This window comes from Ambystoma mexicanum, chromosome 1p (assembly GCF_040938575.1).
Source record: "Ambystoma mexicanum isolate Mex_15411 chromosome 1p, UKY_AmexF1_1, whole genome shotgun sequence".
NCBI classification, from domain to species: Eukaryota; Metazoa; Chordata; class Amphibia; order Caudata; family Ambystomatidae; genus Ambystoma; species Ambystoma mexicanum.
This window is the reverse complement of record NC_090921.1, coordinates 1,489,037,764-1,489,052,094: the sequence shown is the minus strand read 5'-3', so window position 1 is coordinate 1,489,052,094 and position 14,331 is coordinate 1,489,037,764. Positions and strand designations below refer to the sequence as shown.

The 14,331-nt window shown below is 43.9% G+C and overlaps 1 protein-coding gene across 6 annotated transcripts in view; it reads left to right on the top strand.

Moving 5' to 3' along the window:
* BCAN (brevican) overlaps positions 1 to 14,331 on the top strand; it is a 386,222-nt gene that overhangs the window by 269,813 nt on the left and 102,078 nt on the right. For all 6 annotated transcript variants that reach the window (XM_069607163.1, XM_069607162.1, XM_069607165.1 and 3 more), the window contains one exon: positions 8,210 to 8,368. In XM_069607163.1, the coding sequence (XP_069463264.1) occupies positions 8,210 to 8,368 (159 nt within the window). The remainder of the gene's footprint in view (positions 1 to 8,209; positions 8,369 to 14,331) is intronic.

The following is a 14,331-nucleotide window of genomic DNA, read 5'->3' as shown; positions in this document are numbered from 1 at the left end:
GGCTCAACCTGTCCTCTGAGGAGCGGGGTTTAGATACAAAGGAACCCTCCCATTCTCGAGCCTTGAGGTCGTCCGTGAGTATACCAATCCTTAGATTATATCTAGAAGTCATTGCCAGAGTTAGATGGAAAACTCGGCTTGTCCTTTTTTTCTCCCCCTACCTGATATCACCCACCGCACAATTACCTTTCGGGAGGGGATACTTGGCAATAGACAAATGTGCCTACGTGGGGTCTATTCTCAGGTAACTGAAAATATCATAGCCACACGAATATCAGCCAGAAGGGAGAAAAGTAATGGAAATAGAAGTTCAGCGCTTAATATGCTACAATCCTTACTTGGAATCTAAGGTCCATAGCCTTGTCTGAAACAAACAATGGAACTCAAGTCTCAATGCAGATTCTCCTCTGAGCCTCGCGGAGCCTCACAGAGACTCAGCAAGACTCTGCGCCGACTCCCAAAAAATGAAAACAGCTCCTGTAATTAGCCGCATGACCCGCGGCAACCAGCAATAGTGACCGTACATTTCCTCTTAGGTGGGAGCAAAGGGGTACTCCCCCTGCAGTCTCCCGTCCATACAGACTTATGTAAACTCAAAACGTCAATTTCACTGCAATCCTGGTAGACAAGGGGGACGTTCTCCGGACAGACTCTCGTCGGTTCAGAAGAAGAATAAAAGGGGTTGCCAACAGTGCCCCCCTGACCTGAGCAGGCTACCCCCACCAATGTCCCCCATCCCAGGCACACTTTTAAGAGTGGTGCAATTGACCCCTGCCCACCCAGTAGAACGCCAGTTAACGACTGCCACCAGTTAGCCACCAGCTACTGGTCCAAATCCCACAATGAATCCAGGAAAGAAGCCAGGCTCGATACCAGGCTCGACACCAGGCCCGTCCCACTAGTCTCCAACTAGTCACCATTCATATTGTTGGCTCTGTTAGACCTCCGTCCTCTGCCCTCTGCTCCTCGTGTCAGCGTTCGGAGAAGTCAGAGGGATAAGAGGAAAGCACCTTCAGCAACGTGCAACGTGTCAAGCCGCACATCAGAGCCGTAGAACAAACAGGAATCAAGTAGAGTCAACAGAGGCCACTTCCGACACATAATCTCATTTGGGCTGACTACATTACAAACCTCGTGTTGTTGACTCTGGGTGATGTCTTGGAGAGAGAGAGGCAGTACAAGCAAAGGGAAGGTGTTGTGTGTGGATGTATTACTCTTTGGGTAAAATTGAGAAAGGGCATGAATCTGGGAGAGCAGCAGGAGAAGGGGGAAGAGGAAATATGAACTGTGCCAGGGAGGTGCTTACCATCACTTCCCCCACACAGGAAAACATAGATTCAAGAGCAGCAGCAGCCACTGTCTGAGCCTGCTGATGTGCATTAATCTCCACCAGTCACATCTTTTCTGCAGCAGGGGTAGGTTTATCAAATGAGACCCTAAACATCAGGGAGATTGGTCCAAAGAGTGTTTCATGGGCATGGCGATAGATGAGAGCTGCCACAGGGAACCCCCCCCAAAAAATGGCAGCAAATGCCATATGCAATTTTTGTGGGGAGGTGGTAAGGTGGGGAAAAGGCTGCTATTTTAGAAATAAAAGCATGGTGAGTCACATGAGCAGAAGATATAATGTCGATGTCCCTGCAGGTGCCTCAGCAGAAGTTGCACCTACCAGGCCCCCCCACTCAAAAGAAGCCCACATCCACCTGCACAGAAGCCTCCCACTCCCAGAAGGAAACAGAGCCGAAAACTGTTCTGGGATTTTTTCCCAGGTCTGCAGTATTTGCCATGTGGCGCTGTCAGAGGCAACAGTGAGATAGAGAGGTGATGCCACGCTGGCACAAGTGAAGCATTTCCATGCTGCCACATGGCAGATCCACATGAGTCAAGCTCAGTGAATAATTCAATGATTGTTCTTTTGCCTACATCTCATTCACCAGTTTTTATCCACCCCTACCCAAAATAAAACAATAGAAACTTAAAAATGCCCACCCAAAAAATTACAAATTAACATTTTTTCAAAGAAACTGTTTATACACCTCTTTGCTAGATCCCTCCCACCTCTCAACACTCAGACAATATTTATTATTATTATTATGATTATGGTAACAATTTCTGACATAGAAATTCCTATAACACTTTTATAGAGAAACACAACCAACTAATTTTCTGAGTTCCAGATAGAAACCCATGGGCTGGCTGGGCTATTCAGATATTCTAAGGATCCAAAGATATATTTGGATCCTACCAGGCTCATGCCCTATAGAGTAAAAGTAAGGATTACTCCATGTAGCAAAGCTGTGCCTTGAAACATTGTAGAGGGTCATCGCTTCTAGTGAACCCATGCCTTGAAAAAATGTTAAGAGTGTAAACGTAAGCCCAAAAATCAATCCCTGAAACAATAATGAGAGCCACCAAATGCACTAGAAAATCAGCTTTAATGCATGCAATTTAGGCCCCAGAGCTTAGCCTAGTCTCAGGAGACCTAAAGCTGTAAACTCTCAACCCGCCCACATTGATTTACAATATTTAAAGACAGAAAACACAACATTTTAAAACCTTAGAATACATTACAAAATGTCAGGTGTATGTTAATTCCCTCGTCCCCATTGGCTCCTCCCTATATAAGAATATAAACAACAATATACATTAGCCCACTTTATTGGTTAGTTCAGTGCTAGTGATGTTGTGAGTGCATTCCCCTGCAGATGACATAATATTGTGTGTCGTCAGTGAGAAGAGTGACACCTCGTTACATCAAAACTAGACACACTAAGATACACTCCCACAAAACTGGACATCTGGCAACCCAGAAGGTTCCCAGATCTTGCAGCCTCCTCATGTTTGAAACATTTCTTTTGACACTACCATATTGAAATATTGGGCCTCATTACGCAGTAGGTGGTAAGGGATTACCGGCACCGGTAAGGTCACTGGTGCCGGTAATCCCTTACCACCCTATTCCGAGGTCCCTTAGCGGGTCCCTTCCTCAAAGCCTGGTTTTACGCTCGGGCCTGTAACTACGGCTCTGGGGGCATTACCTGGGGCGGTATTGGCCCGCCGCCTCGGGTCTTATTGCCACAATAATGACTAATGTTTGCTCTGCACCCTTTCTGATGTGGACCTTGGCAATCGTAAGACTTTCTGGAAAGAAACAGAAATGAAGGCTAAATAAATTAAATGAAAGAAGCTGAGAAATGAAGCCTAGTGCTGCTAATAGCAGCATTGAAAGTGACAAAGACCCTAAAACACCATGGCATCAGTGCCAATATCAAGATGGCAGAAACGATCACTTTTATTATGTTCTCTTCCAGCCTATATTTTCTTTAACGTTTTGGACAGTGTACTGCCATATGAACATTTCCCCTCTAGTTAATTTATTAACGGCAACTTGTTGCTCCTTTTTTTTGTCATAAATAGTTTTTTGGTACCCACTCTTTAAAGATGTTTTTACAATCTCTGGTATATTCTTATGGAGTACACATTAAAAAACAACAGTCCCTGTCCCCAGCAGGGTCGACATAACATTCAAAATAATTCTTGCCGTCATCAGGGCACTTGGACAATGCTCCTGGGGGACTGATTGGCTGCTTTATGCAAACCATGAGAGGCCTATACTCGCATGTCCATTGTTCTGTCTGGCTGTGAGCATTTTTCGAAAGGGGCGTATCCTTTGCAAATATGAGTGTGAGTGACATCATAGGCAGTGTTTTAGTCATAATTTCCTTGGAACACCCCACAATTAATTGGCAGGTGCAGAGACAAATGAGCAATAAAACAAGAACAAGAATCAGCAGTTTGAAGATATTACTCATCCATGTGGGTACCCATGAAAACAATGACGTGAACCAATTGTTCTCCTTCACCCCACCCTCATGCTCCATCGTGGTATGCAAGTTGTATATTGTCTATATTTCTTTGGTGAGAGTTCCAATGTCTTTGTTGTTGGAAGGTATGTAACTTCAGTAAGAAGTACCTATTTCTGTGAAGATACCACCTTCTGTTTGTATTTGTATTTGTATTTTTTTATTTGTAAAGCGCAGCTAGGCCCATGGGCAACCAGGCGCATCCACAAATATCCACTGTTGCAGTTAGTAATTCCAGGACATAGCAGTTCTGGAGGGTGGTCAGCCTAATTGCCCTTAGTTCTTCATTAATGGCGTTCAGCTCGTGTTCGGTTTCATTAGCCAACTGTATTAACTCCCAACATGTAATCAGCAGCCATTTAGCATTGGCCACTGCCTGTGAAAATGTATGCAATAAAGGTTTCTGTTTTGCTGAATACATGAAACTCATCGGGTATATCCTCAAGCTTCTTGCTGGAGTCCAGGGACGGTAATAGCTACGATGATAATGTTGCAGACCCAAAGAGCACAGGGCCTGCTGATGCATTAAATAAATTGGGTTGGTCATCAGGTGGTTGAGGATCACTATGATGTTAGCGTCTGGGATAACTAACATGGGCGACTGCAGGGTTGCCATAGAACATATTCCTCTCCAGGACTAAGTTAACTGCACATAGGCCATCCCTCCACATGTCCAGTAAATATCCATGAAAGCTGCTGTACCCCCTTAGATGTCTGGGAGATGAAGCGTCACCTCACACTGCTTGTTAGTGCTCATATATACTTCCATTGCCTCTGAAACACAAGGAGAATTGTGGAGGTTTCATGATCTTAACAGGTTGATATTGATCGATCCTTTTCCAGCCCTTGATATACTTTTCGCTACTTTTCTGTGAAGATACCACCTTCTGTTGCAGTTAGTAATACCAGGACATAGCAGTTCTGGAGGGTGGTCCGCCTAATTGCCCTTAGTTCTTCCTTAATGGCGTTCAGCTCGTGTTCGGTTTCATTAGTCAACTGTATTAACTCACAACATGTAATCAGCAGCCATTTAGCATTGGCCACTGCTTGTGAAAATGTATGCAATAAAGGTTTCTGTTTTGCTGAATACAAAACATAGGGCCTCATTCCAAGTAGAGCGGTAAGGGATACCGGGCACCGGTAAGGAGACCGGTGCCGGTAATCCCTTACCGCCCTACTACGAGGTCCCTTAGTGGGTCCCTACCTTAATGCCTGGTCTGACCAGGTGTTAAGGACGGGACCCATTAAGGGACCTGGGCACAAATAACGGACTTGGCATAGCCCTATGAGGGCTCAAATGGGAATGGGGAATTCCAAGGTCGGAATGGACCGGTAAGTCCTCTTTGAACCAAACCAGAGTCGGTACCGGTATGGGAGGCAGTCATGGCGCAAATAGCACCATGACTACCACCATACTCGGAATGATGGCCATAGTCTTTGGAGGATGTAGAGAAATGTGATAATCGAACCACCCAAATGGGTGTATTGAGTCAAAAAGAATTAAAGGGCTGTCACTCATCTTTTAATTTCCCCTTCTTCTCACTCCTGCTGTTGGGAAGGGATGTATACTAATTGACCTTTTCACAAATGACCTCAGGAGAATTGACCTCGGGAGAATATACCTAATTTAAAAGAGCAATAAGGACATATATAATGATAATGATAATGATGTGTTATTTATATAGCGCTTTAATCCAAAGCACTTTACAGAGCACATATTTACATACAATATAACCCAACCGAAATTTGTACTCAATGCGTGAAACCCCCTGCAACCACCACCCAATCCAAAACCTCCACCAAATCCCCTTATATTATTTATAATCCAAAACCAACCCAATACATATATAACATAATATAAAAGTCAATTGTGCAGAAGGTCAATTAGGACCACTATAATAAAGTCAATTAAGACAAAAGGTCAATTGTAAAAGGTCAATTTTGGTAATACCGTTGGGAAGGGGGGTTGAGCTCTCATGTCTCCTGATATCAGTGAGGTGGATCCATGGGTGCGGCCGGCAACCTTGACAGCTGTGGACATGGCTTAGATGACGTTGTATGGTCCTTGAAACTTTGGATCGTTCCATCTGTTCAAACATATTCTTATCCACACTCGATCGCCTGGGAAGAACTGTAGTGGCTGTATCTGTTGTAATTCTGGTGGTGGTTGTGATGAGTCAGTCACTGGTTAAGCTGTATTTCTTGCCTGGCCCCCAATCTGGTGGGATATAAATCTGACAGATTTGGTTAACTCCCTAAAATACCCCCCAAATTCATCACCTTAAATTTCAGCAGAATTATGTGCGGGTGTGATGGGTGTATGCAGCCTCCTACCAGTGACATTTTCATGTGGTGTAAGGTGATGATCGGAGCCCTGGTTGATTTCTGAGCACAAACAAGGAGAGTGGCGAACAATGCAACCAGCTATTATGCAAAGTATTCCAAAGCTTCACTAGCTTTTGTTTCAATAAGCCATTTAAGTGATCCATGATCCCATTGGCCTGGGGGTGGCAAATTAAGCACGATTTATCCTTTATGGCCAATAAAGAGCATATTCTTTAATCAACTAATTGAAAAAGTAAGTCCCGTTATCTAATCTCAGCACATCACCTATTCCCCACTGGGGGGGGATACTTGATATAGTAGAAATGTTGCTGCCAATTTAGTATCAGGCTAAACACAGTGACCTGTTCAAGCCATCGGGTGAATAGGCACATAACAAAAATTTGATAATTGAAGTTACTGCACCTGTTAACCATGTCCAGGTTATAAATGTGCACATGTTGAAAAGGGCCATAGAGGTGGGGCAATGTTGCTTTCAGGGTCCTGATTGAGTGACTAGTGGTGTATATTTTGCATGTGATGCAGTTTGATATGAATTCATAAACATGTTCATGTGTGTGTCTGGAAGTGCAACTGCTTAAGGGAAACTGTGAGTAGTGGTTGGGGTATAGCTGGCTTCACTCAGATGTTCTGCCTCCATATTAGATCTGTGGGGGACAAGGAACAACCTTTCTTTGTCCATAACTCTTTTTCTTGCTGGGGAGCTTGTACTTGTAGTTGGATAATTTGGGTTATAGGTAATACACAGTATGTAACTGGGCATTCTACTTGCTGCAGGGATAGTTTGGTTGTCATCATGTCATTGGTAGTTTCTAAATAAGCTTCTTTTTTTGCTGCTAAATCTGAAGCACTATTGCTGTATGCAATTGGGTCTGCGTGGTTTGTGTGTGCTTCACATTGAACTATTACCACTGCCGTAGGGAGTGCTAATGCATCAATTAACCTGGACAGTAAAGCTGCATGCTTTACTGGCTTGCCACCTGACCTTTTGAACCCTCTCCTCTGCCATCTCAATAGACCTGAATGCACTCTCGTTGAGTATGTCTAGGGGGCCCACGTGGTGTTTTGTAAAAGTAGCCATTGGGCTTGGCCACATTCCATGCCCAATTGGATTACCAATTGGCTTGAAGGTTACTAGGCACATGCCTTGAAGGTATGTCATGATTGCAGCGCAAGACAAAAATGACTTGTCCACCACCATGCACTGCTCATCACCCAACTTTGTACCTGACTTAAACAATGAAGAAAGACCTAATGCTTAATACAATACATATATTTTGCTTATCTATCATAGGAAGAGGTCACGAGCATTGCATGCCTCTGGGGCAGTTATAGTTATTTTACCATGACGGTGGTGCATGTCTTTATTTTAGATTGTTCTTGTTGTACAACCTAACCACCCTTTAAAATAAGATTTTTTTAATGAAGATATATATTTTCCTTTGCTAATATGACATGATTAAGGTATTTGTATAGTTATTTTGTTTACCTTTAACGTTGTATAGATTTGTAGTTAACAACCCAGTGGAGCCAAAGCGCTTTACAAAGCCTGTTTTTTGGATTATAAATGATATTGTTCAAGTTATAAAGATAAAAGGACATTCAAAGAGGGCAGTTGGTACACTTAGGATACATTGCTGCAGTTTGATTTGATCTGAGGCGCACACAGTAAATACCTAAGATACAGCTAGTGTAAACTGAAAAAAAAGATATGCCAAAAGAACAAGTTGGGGATGGGGTGGTTGTTGAGGCGAGGGATGTTGAAGGCATGGAAGTTCTGGTAAAAGTGAAGAGTGAGCAAAATTTGAGAAGATCAGTAAATGGATTAGCACTAACATCCCAAAGAAGGGTCTCACTGGACAACAGACTAATCATTTTTTTTTGGCTGACATGCTTGACCAGATTTGGAACTCTTATTTCTGTTGCTCAGTTAACATGTTTTAATATTGTTCATGAACTATTCTTTTCAATGCGTCTTCTGTACTGATTTCATCCATTTTTAGGTAAGGAAGAGTGCAGCCAAGGTTGGGATAAATTTCAAGGCTACTGCTACAGGCATATCTTGACTCGTAAAAGCTGGGAGGATGCAGAGACATACTGCAGAGACCTCGGAGGGCACCTCGCAAGCATCATAACCCCTGAGGAACAGAATTTCCTTAATAGTAAGTACAAGGCCAGATATGCTGCATAGACACATTTGCTATGTTAGATTTTTCATTCAAGTGAATCAATCTTGCAGACACAAAGAACCAGTTGATGTGGTAAACTTTAAGAGCGGGTAACACAATCTCAGCGTATTATTTTTGATGCTGCTGTTATAAAAATGGATTATACAAATTCTCAGTGGCAATTCTGTAGTTATTATGAACTCCAAGGAATATGTATTATATGAGATGGCTGGTTGGTGTTAGTAGTGCCAGAATATATTGCAAGTAAATATCCACCAGCACTCTCCTTTCACTGAAGAAAGACTAGGTAAAAACATTCATGCCTCAATAGCCCTACAGACAATGTTAATCCAGTAGGATTTGCCTGTTGTCACTCTATACCCTGAGATGCAAGTATGAGGTATTGAATCAAGAACAAATATGTCATTTCAAGACGTGACTCAGTGGTTTCCAAATAATATTCTTAAAGAAAATGTAAAAGCAATACTGCAATACATGGTGAACAATAGTTTAGGCTCTCACAACCAAAAACACATTAGGGAGGCTGGCGTTAATGCGGTTATGAACACATACTGAGATCCCGCTACTCCAAATATTGCCTTCCAAATTACTCCTGCTGCAGTGAAACATTGACAAAAGTAAGAGGGAGATGGTACATGAAGAGGAAATGTCAGAAAACGATGATGGTAAGAGTTGGAAAGGGGGAGAGGCTTGTGTTAAGAGTTTCAGAAGGTATCCTCCCCCATCCAGCAAGACATAAAATAACATTGAGGGGGAATGAGTTTTGCAGGTGTAAAAAGGAAGAAAATATCAAAGATGTGTGACAAAGTGATATTGGACAGACCAGTTGGAGAGGACCATATGATTCTGAGGGTAAGTAGAAGCCACTAGATATGCAGTGCAAAGCTTGGAGGCAGTTGACTGATGATCCTCCCGAGTCTTTACCTCATTTCTCAAGATCTAGACAGGTGAAGGGAGATTCTTTCCCCCACAAATCCAATATCCAACAAAGACAAGCCCCATTTCTTTCAATGGAATGTCGACCTCTGGTTCCAGTTAACAAGGTACGTGGTACACCCAGACAGGGGGTTTGTAGCCAGGACTTTCCCAGGCTGGTCTTCCCCTGGCCTCATAAGAGGCAGGAGGGGCACCTAATCACAAGTGCAATATCCAACAAGAAGCCTCACTATCACTTAGTAAGGAACTGGTAGCCACTATGCCTAGAGAATAGAGTCATAGTACAGCAAACTCCAACTGGGGGAAGGAAAATGCAGCTCCTCCCCAAGAAAACCCTTAAAGCACATGGAAAGCCTACACAATGGTGATCAGTCAGTTTGAAGCAACCCCCCCGAGTTGTAAACTACATTGCGCAATGCATCACCCGCTGTTAAAAAGGTGGTCTCTCTGGAATTGTTGGCTCTGTTAAGTGTAACCTATGCCCCTTGGAAGACTCCTGTACCCCAGTAATGCAAATACTGTTCTCTTCATTGTAAACAGTGAGTTAGGATACAAAGAAGCAGAAGCAAGGAAACGGTATAGAGTTCCACTAAGATTGCTGACTTTCAGTTCCGGGTTGTCTGCAATCCCCACTGTACATCTATGTTCACTGGAAAGAAAGTGAGCGTGTTGCAATTCTCCAGATATCTTTCCTGTGTGTTGTTTATTTCCTGCATACTTCCTTCATTTATGGTGCCCCCTTCTCCTGACTCTATATTACTTTTTAGTGCCAGATTGCCACTTCCAGTCCATGATTTGTTTGGACATCTTGAGCTTACCTCGCAACTCAAGACCGATCACTAGTCCTGCCTCCATTTCACCCTTAGCAGGTTCTTTCCCTGTGGGCCTTTCTCCCTCAAATTGACATTTTATGGGGGGACCTTGTTCTCCAGTTGTTTCCTCATCTGGAAACATGGTGGCTACTAGAAGAGACCACCCTCATCCTCTCACTTGTTGAGCTGAGCATTGAATGCAGGTAAGGCTGTTCACTGAAAGATTGTGATGCCACCTAGAGCAGGAGTAATACAACAAGTTCATGGACTTGTGAATGCTGTACAAATGCTAAGAACAAAGGTTCAAATACAGCCCGTTGCCAATTGGTAGCACCAGAAACATCCTATCTCTAGAACCTTGCCAAGGGGGGTTACAGAGGAGCCATGTGGCAATCTGAAGAATGTCCAAAGAAATTGTACACATTTCTAGATGCATGCACTCTGACTTTCTCATTCATGCCTCAAGTGTTTAAAACCGACCAGGACACGCTGGGATTCGTAATATCCAAACTGATCAAGATGCCCTGGCATGGATAACTTCACTGCTCACCACTGAAAGTCCCCTCTTTGATGATTATACGGGCAGCCCACAAATGATCACATGCCCCTAGCCATTGGCTAGTAATATGACCCTTGGCAAGTAGGAAATAGTGTGCTCTGTGTATGTATAGAATTGAGGTGGCAAGTGACTTTCTTATGGCCGGCAAGTAACTTGCAACTTGAATTTCTGCCCCCTGATAAGGGGCTTCCAATTCCATTGAAGGAAACATTTGATTGTCCGGAACTTACCTACACCACTCAGGAAGCCCTATTGGACCTGAGCTAAGGATCCCCTGACATAGGTCACATGATTTAAGCAAGCATCAGCTGAAACTTGTTCATCCAAAGCTTCCCATATTACATTACTTCTTCAGGGTCTATGCGAGGACTTGAAAGATGAGTTTGCACGGGTTTGTAGACCTGCTTTCCTTGCAGCCCTGATTACACAAGTTTTACAATTAGATTACTAGCACCAGGGAGGAAGCAAGACAATAAATGAAGTCATACCGTCTTTGTTCGCACAATACCACCGCCCTCGTCAACTTAGCCAGAACTGCAAACTTACATCTCGTCTGTCAAAATCTGCTCATGCTGGCTGTGCACTATAGATGCCATTATTGCCTTTGTAAGGGCAGTTTCATGCTGCCAGTGTCCACTAAATACCATAATTTCCTCAATAAACAACACAGATACATAAATGAACACAAACACACACACTCACACACGTGCACACCCATTCACACAGACATGGACGCACACATAAACACTCACTCATGCAAACACAGACACACATTTTTTCTTCTTCACTTTTCTTGTGGTGATGGTATTCTGTTGCCCTCCAGCCCAGGCCTTCTCTGGGTGGCTGGCAGGCTGTGACAACACAGCACAAGGGCCAGAGATCGGAGACCCTTCAACCCCCCTACTCACTGCTTCAAAATCAGGGCATGTTTAGAGCCTGCATTCTACGTCCACACAGGGCCTGCAACAGGTGTGGATAGAGAGGGTTGAAGACCTTCATTGTGCCCCATGTGGACTGTGATTTCCAACATCCATTAGGAACAATGAAAGCTGTGATGTCCCAGTCAATGGCTCTCTGGTATACTAGACAATGTGCAGTGGGCTGCCTTTTCTCTTCCTCCTTCCCTCTCCCCCTCCCCAGCTAATGTCCCCCTCTGCCTCATTTTGACTGGCTGCCTGGCTTCTTCTGATTCATACAGGGCAACAGGTCCTCCTTGACCAGTCTACCCCTGCACTTGTTCTCCCCTGCCCTTCCTCCCTAACATGCACTTGCCCTTCCCGGCTCCCCCACCCCGCACTAGCCTGGCTGGGCCTGCACCCTCCTATTGAGCGCATCCATCCCGTCCTTGACTTCGCACATTGACCTTCTTTCCCCTGCACTCTCAGCATTCCCCTGGCGCTTGTCCACCTGCCCTCCCCTTTAGAACTCGCCAAGCCCATGGGACCTCTTCCTGCCCTTCCTCCACCCCGCCAGCAATTGATCGCTCGTAACTCTGATCTGCACTTCCTTTCCCTCCTTGGCGTGAGCACATACTACTCTGAATGGCTCTACCCTCCCAACTCTCCTGCACTTCTGTTACTGCACTTGCACGCTCCGAATGATACAACACCTAGTAGGACCGTTTTTGTTTTTCTTCACCCTTCCCCCCCTTTTGTCTTGTTGCCCCTTGAAACACCATATGCTGCATAGGCGCATTATAAATAACCTATAAATAAATAAAACAAATAAAATAAAAAAAACAACTTCAGAGAACTACTGGAAGAAAACCGAAACTCATGCAAGTAGAAACCACAAGAAGGCAGCCCTCCAATGATGCACAGAGCAGAAGATATAACTAGGGTCTGTGTATGCACTGTGGTTTCAAAACCCTTCTTGTACAAGAATGCCCAATAGTACCTCCACAGAGATCAGAAAACACTTTCTTTGTTTCAAAGCCCTTTGACCTCTTCATTCCTAGCTGCAGAAATCAATGACACCTTCGTGTTGCTGTTACAATCAAAATTCATCTTGGGACCTAAATAGTGACTGACCAACACCGCCTTAGTGGACAGTGGTGCAACAGGCTTCTTCATGGAAATTAAAGGGATCAAATTACAAGGAATTCTTAGAGTACTCAAGACCGACTCTCAGCCTTTGATTGAGTCGATAGACAGCCATGCGTCCCAGGCCCATTTACAGCACAATCGGAAGCATTAACCATGGGAATCACTATCCACTTTGAACATATTTCTTCTGATCTCAGCAAGGCCTCTAATTACCCTCTGATCCTTGGGATGCCTTGGTTGCAGTCTCATAACCCCTTTGCCACTTGTACCACTAAAACTCTCTTTTTGAGTTCTGGATTTTGCATGAATGTTCTGCAGTATGTTTTGCAGTATGTTCTGGTATAGGCGTGTTGGAGGTATCTGTCGGATCTGCCTCACCTTCTACCTCCTAGGCGATATCTAGACTAAACAAGATTCAAAAAAGCATCACAGCTTTCTGGATATATTTAATGATCATGCATTCTAGGAATTACCACCTCATCATTTGGATGCCTGTGGCATTTACCTCCTTCCTGATTCCCCAGTGTCTTACCCGTAAAAGAAGCCCTCAAGGAAGGTTTGTATTCCAATCTACATAACTGGATTATCACCCACCCAAAATCCACAGGATATGAGACCTTATTTTTCTTGCTCATGACAGACATTGCTAAACCCTGCCTTTGTTTAGTACTTGGGAATAAATTGAATAACAATGAAGGGCAACTATGCCCTTCTCTTGGTGGTATCACGTCCTTTTGCCGACACCCATTTTTACTGACAGGTGTTCTGCCGCGGGAGTTTTGCCAAACATTCCCATTGAAATGTTTTGGGGGTGTGGGAAAGGGTAAATAAAGGGTTGGGGGGAAGGTAAATAAAAAATCATTACATTCACGGGGGATTGGCGGGAGAACACCCCGAAAATTAATGTTAAAATAATTTCGATGACGTTTTCCAGCAAAACTCCCACAGCAAAACACCCATCGGGAAAAGTCGGTCGGTGAAACGACATGGAACCCCCTTGGTTTGTCATGTTCTCAAGGCAGTCCAAGCCGCTAACATATTCAAAAAGCCAGAGCTACATTGAGTTTACCGTTTTATAAGATTAAAGGCTGGGGTCAAATGGAAGTCATCCTTTAGGCACCTCTGTGAGTGTCCTGCGTGCTATATAATTCTCCTGCGGTCTTCCAGAGGCTCAGGGCCATCTCTTTTCTTATCTATTACACCTCGCTGTAATTGTCTACCTTAATGACATTGGGATATTCTATAAATCAGATGAAGCATACGCCAGGTCGGTATGTGAAGTGTTACATTTCTTAAGGAAGCACAAACTACTGGTGAAACCGGAGAAGTGTGTTTTCGATGCAGCCTGGGCACCTTACCTGGGGTTATGCTATCTGCCTAAGTCATCAACGTGTATCTTAAATACTTCTCAGCCACCATGAGTTGGCTGTCCACTCCAACCATCAGAAAAGTGCAACAATTCTTGGGATTGGCTTATTTGTATAGGATGTTTATTTCACACTATTCTGACAGTGCTTCCAATAAACCGATTGTTGAGGAACATCAAATTGAACTAGACGTAATACGACGAAGAGGCTTTCCCTA